Genomic DNA, 21,206 nt, shown 5'->3' on the forward strand with positions numbered 1-21,206 from the left:
TCGGCTTAAGACTTTCCTCTTTGATAAAGCTTATAGTTAGGGCTGGCTTGGGTGAGTCCTGAACCATCCCTTAGTTATGCTGCTATAGGCCTAGACTGCCGGGACTTCCCATGATGCACATTTTTATCCCATTACTGCATGTTACTAACTCCACATCTTCCCTCTCCTGTAGTGTTACCACTACCATTACATTATTATTTAAAAATTATATGTGGAATTTGCATTGTGCTTCTGTATACTCTTACCTGCCCCCCTCTTCTATCTCTCTCTCTCTTTCTCTACCCAACACCACTGCAGTGGATGGCCGCCAACCCTGAGTTTGGTTCTGTCCAAGGTTTCTGCCTCTTAAAGTTTTTCCTTGCCGCTGTCGCCAAATGTTTGCTCATGGTGGGAGCTCATTTGTTGTATCTCTGTAAATTATATTACAAAGAGTACGGTCTAGACCTGCTCTATAGGAAAAGTGCAATGAGATAACTTCTGTTATGAATTGGCGCTATATAAATAAATTGAATTGGAAATTGAACTTTTCATCCAGCGCCATCATCAAGTCAAAATTTCAATTTGTCCAATACTTTGGTTTATTACCAAATACCTGCAATGACATTCCCATCAGCCTCAGCTGTACTTTGTGTTTGGTGCTATTTAGCAAATGTCAGCATGCTCAGTCTAAACTAAAATGATTAACATGGTAAACATTACACGTGCTAAACATCAGCATGTTAGAATTGTCATTGTGAGCATGTCAGCATGCTGATGTTTACAGAGCCACTGGCATGGCCTTAGACTCTTAGTCTTGTTAAATTAAGTTTATGTTACATATAAATTGTGTTTATGTGAGGTTCTTGGATATCTCCTGGGACATATATGCAGAAGGCTGAGGTCATTATATTGTCAGATGCTGGGTGGTATACATATGAGAAATTTTGGTTTGTTGTCGATTTATGTGTCTGAATTATTGTCAAATAAATGACCACACACAAAGATTTGTTCGTTCATTCCTTCATTGTGAAATACAAGTCCAGGCTTGATCGTGTTTCTTTAGCACTGAAATCAAAATTCAGAATTTACTTTTAATCTTTAAAAAAAGCACAAATTTAGTCGGCCACCATTAATTTGTATTGATTGGTAGATTTGGGGCTCTAATAATAATGGTGACCTAATTTTAGAATGACCTTTCCTCTGCGCCTGCGGGGGATGGATGGGATTCACAGGCAGATTTGGAAGAAATGTGGCGAGGGGATGGACCAGCTCACCCACATAATCTCACCTTGGTGGCCGGCTCCAGTTTCAAGGCCTTTTTTAGCACCTCCATCGCCTCTTTGTATTCACCCTTGTCTGACAGAAGCTGAAAGAGATTAGAAAACCTACAGTGTGAGCAGCGCTGGAGGACCCATGAATCAAAATAGGCAGAGAATAGATAGCAATAGATAGCAATAATGTCGCAGCTATTTTTTCCTCAAAAATAATTAAAGCTAATCCCATATTAAACAAATTCCTCTTCCTTCCAGGAACCCTCCCTGCAATAATCATTTATGGATTGATAAGGATCCAATGAGATGCTTCTCGCAGTTGCAGTAATGTCGTCTCTCAGTAATAACACGACAGGGTGGGCCCTCACCTTTCCTGCCCTGAAAAGGGCCTTGACGTTGTTTGGCTCGAGGGTCAGAACATCCCGACTGGTGTGCAGTGCCTCATCGTACTGCTCCAGTTTGAGCTGAGCAGTGGCCAGGTTGTTCAAACACTTCACCCGGTAGTCCTGCACCTCCTCCTCCTCTGCCTTCATGCTGCCATCACCACCATCTGTACAGAGACAGAGCCACACAACCTCTGACACAAATACTGTTGACACAAAAAAGCTCAGAAGAAAGGTTTGACAGAGATTAGTTATCTAATCTTGGAGAGGACAAAAACCGTTCAGAATATAGAAAATAGTTGGACTTTCAAAGAGAAACTCCCATTGGGTGTCATAATAAGGATAGTTCATGTTCTGTTTTTTTATTCAGCTTCAGGATATTGTATCACTGTCCCTGCCCTAACAACTACATGGTTTCATCATTAGACCCAAACATGCCCAGCTGAATACAGTCGTGACCCAAATAATGAGCACTTGTTGGTGCAAAGGAGTTTTTCGACTTGGCCCTGAGTATACATCTCTTTTTATTACACTTTATATCTCAAATTTATGTTTGAGATATAAAGTGAATTTAGTCAATTCCATTAAGGATGCAGTTCCAAGTTGGATTCTTTAAAAACAGTGTTAATTGACAAGCTGTAAGCACATTAACATCATTATCTTTTCAGTTGATATGGCGCAATATGTTAGCATACAGTTGCCTATTTACACATCCAGTAAGTACAGAGCAACATTAGTATTAATTTTGAGTCGTGTTCCGGGCCACCTGATGAATTTAGGTTCAAAAATCACTTTCCATTTATGTCTGTTTTTGGTCTCTACCAACTCCTGAGGGAAATATCTGGCTCTTTAGCTGCTAAATGCTCCACTATGTTCACCAGCTAATGGCTAACTTTGTCTGACTGCTGTTTGGTGCTGAGCAGGTAGCGTACAGTGTGTGTTTTTTGTGTGCTAAAAACAGCTGCCTACTGTGGCTGGAAACGAGGTTGATGAGAGTGGTCAAAACAGTAAAGTAGCTTTTTAGCATTTTTAAGCTGCTGTTTTGGTTTTCTCAAAAAAACAAAACAGCAGCTTAAAAAGCAAAGTTGATCTGAGGGGGACTGCAGAGTTAGGTGATAACTCTCTGTGGGTTCGCCACTAGGAGCGACATCTTTCACATTATATGAAGTAGTTTGATCCTTTGTTAATATAAAAATACTGATTAGTGCAGCTTTAAGCTGCAACGTCTACAAATCTCTTACTGAATCTGTTATCTTCTCTTTTTTATTAGTAAAGAGCAATGTCCAAGACATTATGGTAGTCATTTAGCTATTTAGCATAATAGCAAAGATGTGATCTATCACACAGTTTGAATTTTTGTCCACTGAATGTCACAGTTTTAATTTTTATTGATTATTAATTATTTATTATTATTTGTATAACTTTTATAATTTAAATTTCTGTGAAAGCTAAACCAAAATATTGCATGAGAAGAGAGAAGAGCATTAAAGTTCATTCTTGACCTTGGAAACCCAAACTTAAATTCCACGTGGAGTACTTGGTACGTCTTCTTTCTTTCTTCTTTCTTTTTGCTATACCCCTGTAGATTTGATATGTAAATTCACTACTGCAGATAAAATGCTTTTAAACTTAATCCCTTCTCACACTGATTTATTTACCTCCATTAAGACAGTTTCCTGTAAAATTTTTAAAAATCTGCAGAAAATTGAGTGTGATCATTTCTAATGTTTATGTGAGTGCATGTTTAGTTAGTTAATCAATTAAGAGTGATTTATAATCAATTTATAATCGCCACATTTCATGAATCGTAATTGTAAAATAAGTCTAATGGGCCCAAAATAACCCAAAAAGAGTTTAAGATGTTGGTGTCGCTGCTTCATTATTATCTTTTATTCTGCTTGTCTTCTCACCCACTAATTACATGATCTGGATGCCCTGATAAACTCCTCTGTTCAGTGCCACAGTGAGTTCCCTCACTGGTCCACCATCATTGATACATTATGAAGCAGTTCATGTTTTTCTCTTCACTGACTTGTTCAGTCACATTTCCCTCACGGGCCCACCCTGCCTCGTCAATGATTGAAGTGATTAAGAAGGTGGACATATGAAAGTTGATTAGCTTTGATTATGCAAAAGAATTAAGCAAAAACATTTATCGTGGCACTCAGCTCAGATAGGTGTGTCTCTGCATGGTGATCGTGTGATTAGTGTGATGGCAGACTTGAGGAGAGCACTAAACTGTTATGTCATTCTGGGCTGAGACTGATGTGGAAATGTTGTGTCTGAGGTCTCTTATCAAATGCTGTGTTTTATGTTTCTATTTCCATTTTCACCTTTTCCCTAGAAGATAATGCTCACATCGACTTCTACCACACATTCCTGGTATAGGGGACAGAATGGAAATATTTTCTATGAATAAATTCAGGTTTTAATGCTGGGTTACCTTTGCTGCGTGTGGTTAGCACATCCAGAGCCATAAAATAGGCTCTGGCAGCCATGCAGTATTCCTCTCTCTGGAAATGAAAGTTTCCTCGCTCTCGTTTCTGGTTGCCGATGCGGATGCGGTCTGCAATGGGCAGAGTTAACGGGTCTGGTTTCTCTCTGATGTCCAGCAGCTGGAGCTGGTAGAGTAAAGGAGCCCATGCTGGAATATCAGGTTCCCTGCAGGTAAACAAAGACAAAAACAAACACAATCAATATCATCACGGCAAGGAGTAATTAAGTATCTAAGAGTATCTAAGAGTTAACTTTGGGTCAGATGTCTTTTAAAATCCCCCAGAAAGCGCACTGATTTCTTAAAGATTATTCAAATCAATCAAGAAATCAATCTGTTTTCAACTGGTAACTGTCAACTTCAAGAAAAGCGGAAACAAGCTAGTCAACAAAAATTTAAAATTATTTATTTCCCCCTCCAGGAGCACAAGTGGTTGTAGGGGACACCAGAAGCGCTCCTGTTTGTATTCTTTTTAGTCCAAAATCTTAGTTTACACATAGTGTACATACAGTAATATGTCAAAATCAAACTCAACATTTAGTCGTGACCGATTGTTCTTTATAAAATAAATGAATGAACTTTGATTATAAGTCAAATGTTATTATTTCTGTGCTTTTGTCTACATGGCTCCACACTGGCAGTAAACATGTACTAAATGTCAACAACAGAGATATGACCAAGGTTGTTGTATCTTGGACCCACACTAGACAACAAACTGCTTTGATCAACACAACTGATTATCAATCACTACCAGCGATCACCTCGTCCTCACCTTCTGCTGCTGCTCTACAAACCTGCATTCTGTACTTACATGTGTCTTTGTGTGAATGTATTTGTATGTATTTATGTCATAAGGTGTGTGTAGTGTAGTATGTATATATATCATGGCAAAAAATGTCCCCCTCATATGATGTCGGAAAGGTGGACGATTCAATTCACAACGCTTTGTTTACATGCAATAAACGGTTCACTGTTACTTACTTTTTGCATTCCTCATGATACACTTGTCACGACTGCATTGAATATTAATCCTATTAAAGCACTTTGAAAACACATTTTAAATGTTAAATTAGCATTTTCAAACATGTGGATGTAAAACAGCAACAGCCCCTTTCTCACGCTCAGACATTAATGTTGGCTTTAAAGGTGCATCTGCTGTGGTTTTAATAAAAATCGAAGATAACCTCGAGGAGGTAAATTCCTTGAAGAGATGACTCAATTGAGCTGAACTTGAAGTTTAAACTCTCCCATCAGGACAAGTACAAGTGACTAATAGAAACATTTTTATCCAGCACCACTGAATGCTTGAGGTTTTGTGTCACGGCCTCTTTGTGAGTGTCTCGAAGGTCTTTCGACAAACATGCGCAGACACAGTGCCTGGGTGAAAGCTTGCTATCAGTAAGCAAATACATAGTGCAAACTGAAGATACATAGTGTTTTTCATGATATATTGTTGTTTTGAGCTTTGACAGCTGCTCTCTGTATAGATTCAATGTCCCTGTATTCAACGCACTTACCTTAACAGCAACCCCTTTAAAGATGTCTGAGTGATTCCAGCTCATTTAAGCAGACAAGAATTTGAAACTGGTATGAACCCGTGAGCCGTCGCCGGCTTCAGCTTACTCAAGAGTCACTCAGAAGGAAAGTTAATTTGGTTTTCTCTCATCTGGATCCTGTGACCACATGACACACCACACAATGGTCCATTATCAGTTACTCTGTGGAGGCTCTGATTCCAAAGGTGTGTGTGTCTCTGTGTGTGTGAGTGAGTGAGAGAGACCGAAAGGGAATGAATGCAATGACAGCTTGAGAGTACATTTTGAGAGGCTGATTTTGAAGTGGCCTACGTTATTGATTATAACAAGAAATTAGAAAAAATACTTGTTTCATGTTTAAACACACAAACATGTTTTTTCCACCATAATAAAACCTAACAATCCTAATATAAAAAAAGCAAAATCCATTAAACGCAAAGAGGATCCTGTTAGTTTAACGAACTCAACAAAATAAAGATCTGAAACCAAGTCAGACAAGAAGGAAGTGCAGCTTACAGCAGACCCCACCCAGTAATTGTTTGCTGCAAAGTGATAGTACTGGGAGTTGTGTCAGGTCATTAATTATTCAAACTGGTTGTGTCAATGACACAGTTTCTGTCTGTCTAACAGAATTAGTTGTATCCCCAGCTACTGGGAGGCTGTGTCAGCAGGTGGGATCAGATTACCCTTTCACCTCTTCTTTCTGGAGGCAAGTGGACACGCAGGAGTGTGAAACCAGCAGCTGATCCGAGGCCTGAGAAACCTGAGCCGGATCACTGCGCTCAGGACGGGAGGAAGTGGCGTTCAGAGATGTTATCGTTTAGGGCTGTGAATAAGTAGATGCAGGTCTTTTAGAAGCCAGTCTGAACTATTTTTGATGGCAGCGTTTAGTCCTGTCGACTTGTTTTTGCATACCACTGCATGTTTACGAGGATCAGAGACGAGTTGTGTAACAGGCGCTCAAGAGCAGCAGAGAAGTAGTTGATTAATTTATGAAGAACACACAGCACATGGCTTGGGTTGCACTGGGTAATGTTAGTCTTTCTATAACGGGCCTCACACATCTCACCGTTAGAGACGGATCCTTCCTTTCCTGCGTTTTGCTGGCATACTGATAATGTAACACCATCACCATATGATTCACTGCACAGTTTGTACAGTGGATGCACATAATGTAGCCGTTTGTTGCATACTTTTCTCTACTCTTAACTGAAAATATTACACAATATTCTAAAGGCTGCGTATTATGTAACAGCTGCTGAATGTGCCCTGCTAGTGCCTGGCTCCAAGTTAAATGCACTTTTGTGAATTCACCTCTGAATCCACTGCTAAAGAAACCGGTTGTTTTTTAAGGTACTGAATAAATACTAGTGCACACTGAAAGTCCACATTCTTACTTTGAAACGTGAATGCCTTTGGAGTAATTCTAGTATTTTGTGTCACAGTTCAAGAATAGTGTCCCAAATACTGACTCCTACGCTTTGTCTGAGATCACTCTCACTCTTCCCTACACAGTGATGGAGGAAGATATGTTTCTTAAGTAAAAGCAGCAACACAACAATGTAAAAAATACTAAGTACTATCAGCAAAATATGCTTAAAGCACCAAAAGTAAAATTACTCAATTCAGAAAAAAGGCCCCCATGGTTGTTATACTATCATATATTATTGGATTATTATAAGTTGCATTATACTGTTGTAGTTGGTTGATTTTAATTATTTTATATATCGTTGAGTAGTTTAATCTACAATCTAATCTATAAATGGATTGTATGTTTTGTGTGTAAAATCTTAATTTGTAAAGTAATCAGCAACTACAGCTGTCAGATAAATGCAGTGGAGGACGACTGAACTGTAGTGGAGTAGTATGAATGTTTGGTGGGGAAAACAGGAAATAGATAAATGATTAGACTTGTGCTAAGATCAAACATTTTTGGAGTTAAAGAGGTTATTTATTGATGTTTTCACTTATATTTTTGACCTTTTACTACCTTTTGTCAGTTTTGGGGCTCCATACTATAAAGTAACATAAAATGGAAATATTAAGTAAAGTACAAACACTTATGTACAGTATTTGAGTAAATGTACTTAGTTACAGTCCACCACTGTGAGCAGTAAAGATTTCGGACATTTCTTAATCATCATTATTTTGCATCGTCACCGACATATGTAGAGTCATACAACTTGTGATTTTCAAATCCATCAAATGTCTTTGTTGGATTGTTAGCAGAAAGTGCCTCAGATACTACTTTTTAAGGGCCAATATATAGTGGAGAAATTTCACACTCCGATATCAGACACTCAAATAAAATGGCGGAAGGTAAATATAGTGCACTATAAAGTAAATAGGGCATGATTTCAGACACAACCTATTCCTTTAATTCCTTTTATAATGAACAAGGAACAAACTCACAGACTTGACTAAAGCAGCTTTACAGATATCTGTTACATGTGATTTAAAGAATTGTCTTTGTTATTTATCTTATATCAACAATAGAAAAACTAAAAAACAGTTTATGTATAAATGTACATCGGCTGACAATGTTGGCTACCACTGAGAAACAGGTTAAATAGATTTGCTGGAAGTCTTATTGAAGGACGGAAGGAAACAGGTCATTACATCATATCATAATTTCCAACTGGCCCAACAGATGTCAGAATCGTGAGTTAAACAGTGTTTGGTTTGCAGCAGAACCCCTTACTCACTATGTCAGTGGATATGGATTTGTTTTTTCATATGGAGGAAACACCCACTTTGCTGCTCATGACTCACACAGATCGGGACACATTAGATGAGAAGTGATGAGTCATTTCTTATTAATTGATGCAGGTACAGCTGCTTCAGTGCTAACTGCACAAACTAAATGTGCCACATCAAAACTTAATGAATCCCAAATGATGTGTTATTATCCTACAAAGGAAACACGAATCACACACACACACTTACTGCTGACAAAAAGCAATTCTTCACAGGATTTATGTCTAAAACACTGGGGAATAATGTGAATAACTGAGAGTTGAGCTTCCATTGTTGCCATCATGAGCTGTCGAGTGTAATCTGAGAACGCAGCGCGCTGACAGCTCTATAAGGTTTACAGTGTCATGTGGGTCACTGGTGATTAGCGCCACACCATCGTGCTGCTATGCTGAGCTCAGCCAATGAGCCCCTGGGGTCTTATTAGTGCAAACAGGAAGCAGAGGCTGGTCAATGGGTTGAGATCCCTCCGCAAGATCCCAGTGAAACCTGAACCTGCAACTTTAGACCAGATCCACATCCTACAACTGAGCTGCAGAGCAGGCCTGCTCCTGTCTGCTTCTCTCTGCTGCTCTTAAAGAGACTCATACACTGTCACACAAACATGGACGTTGGTTTTTAAGACTGCCATTAACTTCATGTGGTTGTTATACTAATGTGGTTCTTGAGTATTATTACACAACAGGAATTAATGTTGTGTAATGGTGTAATAGTCACTTCTCTTTCTACTTTCTCAGCCTCAGGACCTACAGTATGTGGGGTCGCAGACTTTTTCTATGACTGGTATACTGTGATTTATTTTCATCACTGGTGGAAGAAGTACTCAGTAATTAAGTTTTACTTTTACTTAAAGCACCAAAAGTACTCGTTACACAGAATGACCCATTTCAGAATAATGGATATTATGTTATAATTATAATTATTGATGCATTATTGTGTACTATCACTTAAATGTTGCAGCTGATAAAGGTGGGGCAAACCTTTTACTATATATACTGCTGGGTAGCTTGTGAAATTCCACCAAGGGATCAACAAAGTCTTAACCGATAACATTATAATTGATTTGTTGATTATATTTTGTAATATTAATCTGAATCTGAAAAGTATCTAGTAACTAAAAGTGTCAAATAAATGTAGTGGAGTTAGAGTAAGTAAAGTACACGTACTTCAAAACTGTACTTAAAGACCCAGCGTGTAGGATTTAGTGGCCGTGAAACAGACCTATTTAGAGCCAGTGTTTAGTGTTTGAAAGGGAAAAGCAGAGAAAAATTCCACTTTCTTTGCTACCTACCGGAAAAAATTGGAATTTAGATCTGATGATGGCACTAGATCACCAAAGTTACTACAATTCATCCTGAGGGCAACATGAATGTGTGCAACATCCAATAGCTCTTTGGATAGTTCAGTTTGAACTAAAAATGTCAACTTGTTGGTGGCGCTACATGAAAAGTTAGGTGATCATCAAAGTCATTAGGATTCATCATCTGAGGATCATAATGTCTGTGCAAAATTTCACAAAAACTGATCAAGATATTGCAATGTTGAGCAAAATGGTGGACAGACCGACTTATATTGCCATCTCCAGATTTAAAAATGGATTCATCAGTCAGAAAATGTTTAGAAACCCCAAATAACCCTGCAATAATAAAGCTTTTAGAGTTATTAAATGTTCTGTATGTCAAAGTGTTATGCTGAGAGTTGTTGCTGTAGGTTTAATCGAAAATGAAAGCACTGTGGTATTCTTTCCTCAGTTTCAAACCATCTTGCAGAGTAATGACGCTGCCAGTTTCCACCTGACCCAAACCAGAGAAAAGGTCAGTAAGAACAGACACAGAGAGGTTTTTGGGGCTGCAGCAGGGCCTCATCAGCAGGACAGAGCCTGAGGGCTGAAGAGATCAGGGCTGAGCTGAGTTTAAGATATGAGACATTTGCTGAGGCAGCAGCTCAGACAGCATCGAGAGACAGAGACAGGTTCAGGTGGCTGGCTGGACTCATGTATACAGACTTTCTCCGCCCACATTTATGGTAATATTTACTGCAGGTCACCAGGGTAACCAAGAAACTATAAACATTTCAGCTTGTTGGAGAAAGATCTTCCTCTGTGTCACTCTGCTCTGTTAGACTCAAATGTTTCGAGGCTGCTTGCTCATCCCTGATCCCTGTCATTTCCTCAGATTTATTCATCCGTTAATTCACTCGTTCACATGTTGGCCTGAGTTGTTATTTTGCCCTAACTGATGTATCTGTACCGTTGACGTAATTTTCAGTTGTCACAGAAGCAGTTAGCAGTTAGCGGTTGCCAGGATCAGTTAATTTTCATCATGTTGAAGAAATATGCCAATTAAAAGGAATAGTAATAAACAGTTTGATTCACTTTCTAGCCAAGAGTTTGATGAGAAAATCGATAACACTCTCATAATTGTCTGTTAAATATGAAGCTACAGCTAGGAGACAGTTAGCATAGCTTAACATAAAGACTGGAAACAGGGGTAAACAGCTCGCCTTACTATGTCCAAAGGTCTCTACATCTGTCTCTATTATATCTCGTTTGTTTAATCCATATAAAATCTAAAGTGTAAAAAAGTTGTGGATTTAGGTGGGGTTATGTGCTGGACTATTTTTTTAGCCGACTTCCTGGAGTCCTATCGTCACCATGAGGTTGTCAGGCATACCGACTCTGTGAGAGTGGTATCAATCTTCTCATCTAACTCTCAGCAAAACAGCTGATACTTTTAAGTCCTAAAATTCAAACCATTCCTTTAGCATTTGTTATTTCTGTGAGTCAGCTTGCAACAACCTGTGCAGCTGTGATCTCATCCACGTTCATGACCGTTTTTGTGCCAATTTTTTCGGTCTCTATTTATTTGGCTAATGCACAGGAAGATTTAGTCTTCATTCTTAATGCTGCCTACAAATCTCTGATTGGCTTGTAGTTGTTTCTTCAACTGTGGGAAACAGTCATCGATGAGCACAACACCAGACCTATTTAGATCGCTGGAAAAATGTGAGACGTCTGAAACGAGAGGAATGTTTCACTTATCTTGTGTTCGTATGCATGATGTGATGAGCACGACCAGCATTTCCCTCTTGTGTTATGCATTCACTACCTCTGCCAAGAAGGTTGTGTTTTCAGCGCTGTTTGTTTGTTTGTGAACAAGTAGAAAAGTGATATTTCCACCTGCTTTGTCCACAGTTATTTTTGTTACAACCACAGTGCGCTTGTTATGCTAATAGCTAATTGTTACGAACAAGCTAAAACCAAAGCTGTCTGTATGTAGTTTAACTGTTCTTAGTTTGCCACAAATCTTAAAATTTGGCAAATTCTTGTAAACTGAGTTATTGGCAGATACGGCAGCCCCCCCTCCAAACCAGCCCCTCCTCTCTACAAGTGGTAGAAACATTTTAGATTTGTTTCCAGTATGATAATATTAAGTGTATATATTGACTTTGCTGTTGTGAACTTTACTGTTTACTGCTGCTCTAGAAACAATATTGATTTATATTTAAAATAGAAATCAATCTAATCCTGTTCAGAATTTATTCTTTTTTTAAAATGATAATTTAAAAGTAAGAGTATTGATAAAGAACTGGGCCGATAAGAGTAGGGATAAGATAAAGATACAAGCCTAACGATACCCACCCCTACAGCTGGTTAGTGGCTTCACCATGACTTTGGGAGGATGAGTAAATCATAGTTCAAATCCCTTCACTATAAGCCTTGTTTTACCAATGTTATTTTGTGATTTTTTAAAAAATATTTATGGCACACAATGTCATCACTCACAAAAATGTGAAGGATTACTTCTGGACTTCACGCTTTATTCATCAGTGAGCATATTTGTTTCACTTTTTTCTTGCTAATGTCTGAGTGTAATGTGAAAAACTACCTGTGTGTTTTTTTTAATAAATGTTGTAATCATAATTGTCTAAGATTATGTGAAAATGCATAGTTTTTAGTCAAATAACATAAATTTTCTTGGGGGAGGACCCCCAGACCCCACGACCACATATTAGTGGTGGCACTCACAGATTTGCATATCATACAAGACTGGACAATTGGCCGCTCTCTGAGTGCCTTTCTAGTAATAGATGAATTTGATTCATGTGTTCTGGCTTAGCAAACTTCCTCATTAAGGTGTATGATAGTGCCGCTGACTCACCCTGTCAAGCAGGCCCCTCGCCGCTCTGAATGAAAGGAAAAACTCCTTCAGAGGGAAAATAGTGTTCACTTTGACGTCATGCTCTTCGTTTTAAAAGATGGAAAGGCCAGTAATGTACCTCATACTTGTTTCTATGGTTACAACATCAGATAGCGCACTAATATAATATGCATAATACATGTGGTGTGCAGCTTGTATGATAATATAAAATCCAAGAGGATTTATGAGTTGTTGTTTTTTTTTACAGCAATGTAAACAAGTCTACTGCTGCTGTCATTCAGTGGTGTGTCTGTTTTGACTCTTGGATGGACACACGGCACCAATACAGTCGTGCAAAGGAGCTTAGCTTTAATCCTGGTATTGGTGAGACATCACAGCTGTTTTTCCTTGCCTGCTGCCATACTAGTTAATTTGCTGCAAAACAGCCTCTTATTACAGTCAGAGATGTAGAAACTAACTCACTGGCTGAGCACACTGGTGGGGTGCCAATCACCAGTGACCCACATGACACTTTTCAGCTGGTGCCTCGGTATGTGCATTTTCTCTCCTTTTTGTTTTTATTTCCTCCTCCAGCAATGAGCCAGTGAAACTGTGCTTGCAGGGATCAAGAGAAGCTACTGCCTACATCCTGGCTGCTGAGCTCCTCAAAAGTCCCCATATAATCTACAGCAGATTTCCTTAGCCTGTTAAAATGAATCCAATCTCAGCCCTGGACTACCTGTAGGGCATATAGTGGCTGTTTAATAGCAGGAATGTGTAGTTCCTAGGCCATTTCAGAGAGACTCTTTGGTTACATAATTTTATTAAACCAGGTTAAAGTAGAGAAAGTAGAGTACACACAGTAGTTATCTGCAGTAGGAAGGGTAAATGCCAGTGCCTTGTGTAAATGGGACTCTTTGAGTCATGAAGATGTGAGTACAGAAATACGCAAAACGCATTGTGTGTATCTTTGAGACCTAATAAATCGATGATCCTTCATCAGAAAACATTGGTAAAGCTGATTTTTTAAATATTTTAAAACCTACATTGTTTACATCAGTGTTTGCTAGGTAGCAGTGTTTTTTTCACACAGAGCAAAAATCGGTCTGAACACAGCCTTACGGCTTATCTCTCTGCTGTTTCATACTCGGGATGTAGCAGCAGACTTTTTTGCGGAAACCTTCTTATGAGAGTTTTGAGACTCAACCATAGAGTCCATGTACAACCAGAGAGCCAAAACAATGAACTAAAAGCAGCTAAAACCTGATTGGGCTGATTATTCTCTGCAGTTCCAACCCAACCCTTTTTATATGACATAGTCATTCATATTAGAAAAACATGTCATTTGATGGAGCTTAAAGTAAGAAATGCTCACACCACTGCACACTACCAATAATAAATGACATACAAAGTGTGATGAATGATAAAGACATTTATCCATCGCTTCTTAGGTCAAGCTAATTTATCAAATTAATTAGAGTGATGTCAGCTGCGAGCTCCACCTCTTTGCAGTGCATGAGTGAGTGAGCGAATGAATGAGGGAAGTTCAAAGCATTTAAACAAAACAGCTCTACTCTGACCCACAGGTGAGGAGGACGTTTCAGATTCTACCTTATGCAATGATCTGAAATCTCTCCCAGGTTTGGGCTCTGATGTGAGGCAGCATCTAGATGAATAACAAAAAAAAAAAAGTTCAAAGCTTTTGGTCTGCGTTAGGGTGGATGTGAGCAATCTGTCTTACACAGAAATGTATCACCAGAGGTCATTATCTAGAGTATCAGCCTCGCTGTTATCTGTAGGAGATGTCTTATCCCAGGATTGACTCTAAATCCATAATCAATCAACATGAACAGGCAGACGTCTAGTGTGCACGGTGCGGTCAAGTGGCAATTTCTCATGCAGCCCCGGGGAGTGGAGTTTAGTTTCAGTGGATTCTCAGCCAAGTAAATGTGAAGCTGTAGTTAACAGCAATGACAGCTCAGTTATTTCTTTGCACAGACGTTAGGTCTACTCATAATATAAAATGAATCTCTGGCAGTTTTGGATTTCACTTCTGAACTTCAAAGCTTTCTAAGTTACGACAAATTCTGAGCGAGGAGCCAAAAATCCTTCTCTTTGAAAGATGAAAGTCCTCCTCTTCCATTACTGTTATACTTCACGTAAATGTCTGCCTGCTTCAGTGGACATATGAATCCTTGAATGTTGGAGGAGTATTTTATCCTTTCTGTTTAGACGAGCGATTTAATTTGCATTCAGATCAAAGATTTTATTTTTTCCAGAAAGTGTGATTTGGGCTTAAAATATGGTTGAGACGTTCATTATCATTCAACAGGGTTGCTGTTTGCCTCCCTCTGTGGTGAGGAGTTGTGAACATTAATGTTTGTGACCACAAGCTGCTCATTGCTTTATGTATGACATTCTGCTAGGGGAATAAATGTCATAAAGAGATATTGATCAGAAATTAATTTCCCTTCTAAGTCCAAGCTGGCACACATGCATGTGCTGAAACCAGATAACTCCCACCGAGAAAATGTCACCGTCTCTCGAATATCATTTTGCAAATTGAGCGCACAACAAACGGACAGCAGTTATCAAGCCCGCTGACTGATGATTAAATGAGATGTAACTTTTAAAGCAGCAGTTGTTACTTATGTGCACCTGTACAACTACACCTGGCCTTCATGTCTTTAATGTTGGACATATCTGAAGAGTGATTTACAAGCACATGCATTATGTGTACATGCTGACTTTTCTGAAGTTGTGCAGTGTATGTACATCAAACTAAAACATCATTATTATTCACCGTCACCCTCCTGTCATATCGCTGTCCACGAGAAAGATGACTGCCTCAGTGAGTGTGTGTCTGTTATCTAACCAATAAAGATCCAGCTTCCTTTCAGCAGCAGCCAGCTCTACCTCCCTGTGCAGCCTGTAAATCAATAGCAGCACACTGAACTCCTGACTTACTAGTCAGGTTGTCACAGAGGAGCAGCCTGCATCTGCTGGCTGAGTAAAGCAAATGTAGCAGGGCCATTAGCACAATCCTTTAGTCTCTCTCTAATAGCTGTGCAGAGCTATCAACCTGGAGCATCAATCATGAGTGAACGAGCCACCTTTCTTAGGAGGAAGGGCTTGACTTTACTTGACCAGAGCCAGTGACAATGGCATAGGTCACTCTCATCACAAGGAGCTTAGAAAGCAAACACAGGCAGCCCATTCACGAGGAATTTCAGGCTGTTTTTGCTCTTATTATATTGACAAACTGATTTGTTTTCTTGCACAGATAATGCAGTGTTTTGCTACACATGAGCTCACTTGTATTGTCCTTCACCATCTGGAATGACAATATGAAACATTACCGCAGTGCAACTAATCCCATCAGTGCTATAAAACAACTGAGATAGTTTCATTTATAATGAGATCTACTTAGTTAATCCCTAAAGCTTAATCACTGCACATCTGATTTTGATTTTGCAGTGAGGATGTCAGTGGGAGTCTGCAGTCATTAACTTTGAGAGGAATGTCTTGAAAGTCTATTGGTAATGTGTATGTGTGTGTGTGTGTGTGTGTGTGTGGGCCTGTGATAGACTGCTGCAGACGACTGATGACGGAGCGCTGACGTCTCAGCAAGATGAGTCATGCTCCACGTCCGCGCTGACTGTACCTCTTCATCCCCTAACACACACACACACACACACACACACACACACACACACACACACACACCAGTGCCACTTGTCACTGTGCTACAGATCTCCTTCCTTTGGGCTCGCAGGCAGCACCAGCCACCTCACATCCCTCCACAGCACCACACTGCACTGTTAACCTGTCAGTACAGTCCTGTTACATTTTGTATGAGCGTGTATGTGTGTGCATAGTGTGTTACTGTCAGTAAGTAACAGCCTGCCCTTCCACTATCCCATCTGCTTCTATTCTACTGGAGTCACAAATGAGTAAAATGTTTAAAGTGGGTTCATGAGTTGCCTGGCAACTCTGTGTCTGTTATCGCCGGACAGTCTCTCTGAGCTCACGTTACGGGGAAAGTTACATTCTTTTGTAGATTGAAATGTGTATCTAAAATTGTAAGATCATAATAAGAAGTGACTTCTCTGAGCCACAAATGACGAGTGGGACTGGGTGGTCCTGGAAGTCAAAGAATCCCAGAAACAGCTTCTGTGTTTGAGCAGTGACGAGGGAGATTGAAGGTGAAAAGCCGGCTGTCATACAGAAGAGCAAGATGCAACAATTGTTCAACTTGGGATAACAGCACACTTTACAATGTTTGCACTCGTACATATGAAAGTAGTAGTGTAAAGAGTAAACAAGACTCAGAGTCTACAGCCATGCTAGTGGCTCTGTGAGGCTGTACTTAGACACAGTAGTGCTTTGAGCTATATGCTAATGTCAGCATGCAAACATGACAAAATTACAATGCAATGCTAACATGCTGCTGCTAAGCAGGTATAATGTTTACCAGGATCCCCAACTTAGTTAATATAACATGCTAACATTTGCTAAATAGCACTAAACACAAAGTATAGCTGACGCTGATGGGAATGTTGTTAGTTTTACAGGTACTTGGTCATAAACCAAAATATTAGACCTGATGATGAAAAGTCAGGGTCAAAGTTATTACAAATTATCCTAAGGAGGATATCACATTTGCTTGTACCACATTTTATGGCAATCCATCCATTAAGTTGTCGAGACATTCCACTAAAAGCTAAAAATGTCGACCTCATGGTGGTGCTAGAAGACAGTCAGAGGATCACCAAAGTCAGTAGGGTTCATCCTGTGCGAACCATGAATGCCAGTACGACATTTCATGGCAATGCTTCCAATTGTTGAGATATTTCAGTCAGGACTAAAGTGGTGGACTGCTATCCTTAGAGCCATGTTGCAAGCATGGTTAAAAAGAGAGCTAGAGAGAGAAGTTCAAAACGTGCCCACTTTCTCACCTCCGCACACCTGACCAATTGCTGTGTGAAGTGGACATGATTAGATTGCAAACATTGTCAGGTGTAGCCTCTCCCAATTCTGACTTCGGAAAGGTTTCAGGGATAGGGGGGTTTCAGTCGCTGTCTGACAATCCGAAAAGCAGGAAGGTTTTCAAAAAATGTAATTGTTTGTTTTAATGGAGTGCTTTTATATTTTAATTTAGGCATCAAATATTCATTCAAGTTCAAGAGAGGTCATGTCAATGAAGCATGACAGTGTTGTCAGTGTTCCAGTACAGAAAACGTGTTTTAACAACAACTTGCGAGAGTTACATACCAAAGGTGAGCGTAGGACAGCAGGTACAGATTTCTTTCTGATATGTAGCTGTGGTGTTCTGTATTTACTTATATTATTCCCATGTTTACTTTTTTAAAAATATATTAACTAGATACAATTTTGATGTATGTCTTATCTCCTCTTAGTGTACAGGTCAGCTTGCAGGTTAGTTTGACCTTTGGTGTGCCTTAAATCAAAAGCATCCTCTCCCTTTCTTGTGAGAAGGTCTTTTTGACTCTCACACAGATACATTTGAAAACTCTGTCTCGAAGGAGGAACGATAAGACAGCCAGGTGGTCCTTATGAGTGCTTGTACTGTTTAAACAGAAGGATCTCTGTTAAATACAGCTTTCACTTTTTGTGACACTACTCTAGAGTGGACTGTAACTGAATTTCTGGCGCTATTACGCTATTATGCTGATCAAGAGTTGGTCGCGGTAACACGCAAAGACATGAAGAAATGTGACAACAAAGGCAATGAAGAAGAAGAGGGCTAGCTGATAACAGATGTATAAAATGCAGGATTTACAATATTTAAAAAAAATCGTGCGTTTTGGTGAGGAACACTGAATGAGAACGTAACTTTTGTTTGTTTAGTGGGGAATATTTCCTTCACCGTTGATATTATTACAAATTATTTATTTATTACAAATAGTATTTGTCGTGTTCGCAGGTGGGAAGCTAGCAAGGTTTCTTCCCTGTGACCGTCATGATAAAGCTCATCTCTGGCAGGTGAAAAAAGTTAGTACTCTCTACAGCTGGACAGGTTTGCACTAGCTTCTTCAAGGATTGTAAACAAAACATATATAGTTTTAGATATACATATTTTAATATACATAACACCTGGACAAATTGGCTACCTGAACAAAACACTGTCAAATAAAAAAAACAGGCTTGATGAAAAAGGTGTAATATGATAATACAGTTTGGATGACATAAATTTTGATGACATTCAGTTATTTCTGTACTCTCATATCACAGACTATACCTCTCCTACTGTGAAGTTAAAATTTGCTGTGGTGGTTTTGTTACATGTTTTGATTGTTTTTGTAGGTGTGTCAATCGCACTGGGAAGTGGTTTGTATTATGTTGACAAATGTCCTGTTTGCTCTTATCATATTGTGTATTTAAATTCTATTGTAATCACCATAGACACATCATCCCTCCCATGAACACCCACCAACCCTGGTCAACAGCTTCCCCACGCCAACAATAGAGCAAAGGAGTTAGCAGGGACAAGGACTGCAGTGCAAAGAGAGATTGGCACTCCAAAGTGGGAGAAAACACTAACAAAGCTCTAACCAGTGCAGTGGTCGTGCAAATACAAAGCCAACTTTACTCCACCAAGTGATATCTACTCTAAAAATATGCTACCTAAAATTCAATAACAGCACACTTCAGTTGAGAAGATTTACTGTCCCACTAAATACCCCCTGACCACAGAAAGCAGAAGTAGATATAACTGAGGGCAACAACCAAGGCTGTGTCGATGAGAGAGATAAGCTTGCCAGCAGTAGGGAAAAAGGTAAACATTCAGGGAGATTAGATGAGGGACATGCACAGTTCAAACACTGGTCTGAGTGGCAAAATACTGCTGCGTCGCCAAAACAACCCACCATCTAGTTTTCAGAGGTAAAACATAGAGTCTATTCTGTTCAGATTGAATTCATACATTTCTTTTTAGCTTTAGGTCAGCACATGAAGCTTCAGACTAATGTGACAGTGGTGGTGGCCAACAGAAGAGCGCATGCTCACTGAGAGCTAAGCCTGATCTTATCTGGAGCGTGTTACAGCTGTCAGTGCATGCTGGCCTGCTCCTGGCGCGCGACGTCTGGGTGTGGTTTATAGTCAGCCTGCTGTGTCTGTGATGGGAAAGACACACACACTACAGTCAAACTTGTTTAGGTCACGTGACCGCACAGCCAAGAGTTCAGTTGTTGTTGGAATCCGTTACTGATGACAAACAGTAAAACAAAGAAAAGTGTTCTTCATGCCGGTGTCAGTTACTCCAAACAGCCGATTGTTTGTACAAGTAATTATGTGCAGAGGGGAAACATCAGTGTGGAGAAGAATGGTTTAGATTCATCATTGTGTTTTCCACAGAGGAGCGTCTCAAAGGTCAAACTATTCATTTGACCCAGGTGGTTCTGCAGAGTGAGTCACACCACCTTCAGCAAAGAGAAACTCCACCTCACAGATTTTCTGAGTGGACAACATGCTTACGTATCTGGAGACAGGAGGGAGGAGTGGAGGAGGGCTTGTGTGCATGAAAGTGAAAGACACCAGAACAACTCTGTGGTAAGTGAGTCACTTTACCTGCCTACTGGCAAGTGCCTGATGAAATGAAAAGCAGAACTGCCAGTTCTTGGCTACGTCATGTCACACTGGGTGATAAGAAGAGAGAATGGTTTGCAAGAAGAGGAAGGACACACACAAAGTAATCATAAATGAAGCTAACAACCAACATTTTAATTAATGCTAGCATTCACACGCTAAGCAGTTTTTCTTCCATCCAAGACTAAATGTGTCATAAGTCACCGATCCCATTTCTGGCTTGCCACTTTGCTCTGAGAAATGTCAGTGTTACCTCTCACAGCTGCATTCCCCGCAGGATTTGGGTGTGTCTCAGAGGCCACAGGGAAACGCTTCTACACTTGCTAACTTCTTCAAGAGTGTCAACAAAGATTCCCTTTGAGCACATTTCCAAGAAGAAGTTTAAAAACATTATATCTGCTAAACATCAGGTAGCATGGTAGCATTCTCATTGGGATGTTAGTATGCAGATGTTAGCATTAGTTTAAAGCACTACCGTGTCTAAGTACAGCCTCACAGAGCCGCTAGCATGGCTGTACATTCTTAGTCTTGTTTGGGTGTCTATAATTATTATTACCTTGCCTAATTCCTGAAAATAGAAATTTTTTGTTCATATGATTCAATTTTCTATATTTATAGTTGTTATTTTCTAATATTTCTGAATGTCAGACAATAAATGCCTGTCTCAGTCTTGATAAAGTTTGGTGGACTGGTGAACAACAATGGAAATACGTTCAGGACTTTTATCAATCTATTCTTGACTAGATTGTTGTCAATAAACCAAACCAAATCACAAAACCAAGCACCCACCCTAATGTATTTACACCTAAACTATTCTAAATATCAGACATTGTCCATTATTTACTTGCACACTATGACAGCCTGGCTGTCTGACAGAACTAAAAAACACAAACACACGATCAAATTAAATGGCATAGCCTACTAACTGATGATGAATATTACGCAATAGCCATCAATAATCAAGGTAAGTGTTACAGTACTTTCCCACGAACCAAAGCTTCACTCAACTTGCTCCACCCTGCCACTGTACTGCCAGATTAGTA

General features: G+C 39.6%; 1 protein-coding gene across 2 annotated transcripts in view; it reads right to left on the minus strand.

Moving 5' to 3' along the window:
* Positions 1-21,206, minus strand: part of fkbp16 (FKBP prolyl isomerase 16) — a 30,184-nt gene that overhangs the window by 2,621 nt on the left and 6,357 nt on the right. For both annotated transcript variants that reach the window (XM_044192118.1, XM_044192119.1), the window contains 3 exons: positions 4,077-4,294; positions 1,619-1,800; positions 1,268-1,345 (listed from right to left, as the gene is read on the minus strand). In XM_044192118.1, coding sequence (XP_044048053.1) covers positions 1,268-1,345; positions 1,619-1,800; positions 4,077-4,294 — 478 coding nt within the window. The remainder of the gene's footprint in view (positions 1-1,267; positions 1,346-1,618; positions 1,801-4,076; positions 4,295-21,206) is intronic.

This window comes from Siniperca chuatsi, linkage group LG4 (assembly GCF_020085105.1).
Source record: "Siniperca chuatsi isolate FFG_IHB_CAS linkage group LG4, ASM2008510v1, whole genome shotgun sequence".
In the NCBI taxonomy this organism is placed as follows: Eukaryota; Metazoa; Chordata; class Actinopteri; order Centrarchiformes; family Sinipercidae; genus Siniperca; species Siniperca chuatsi.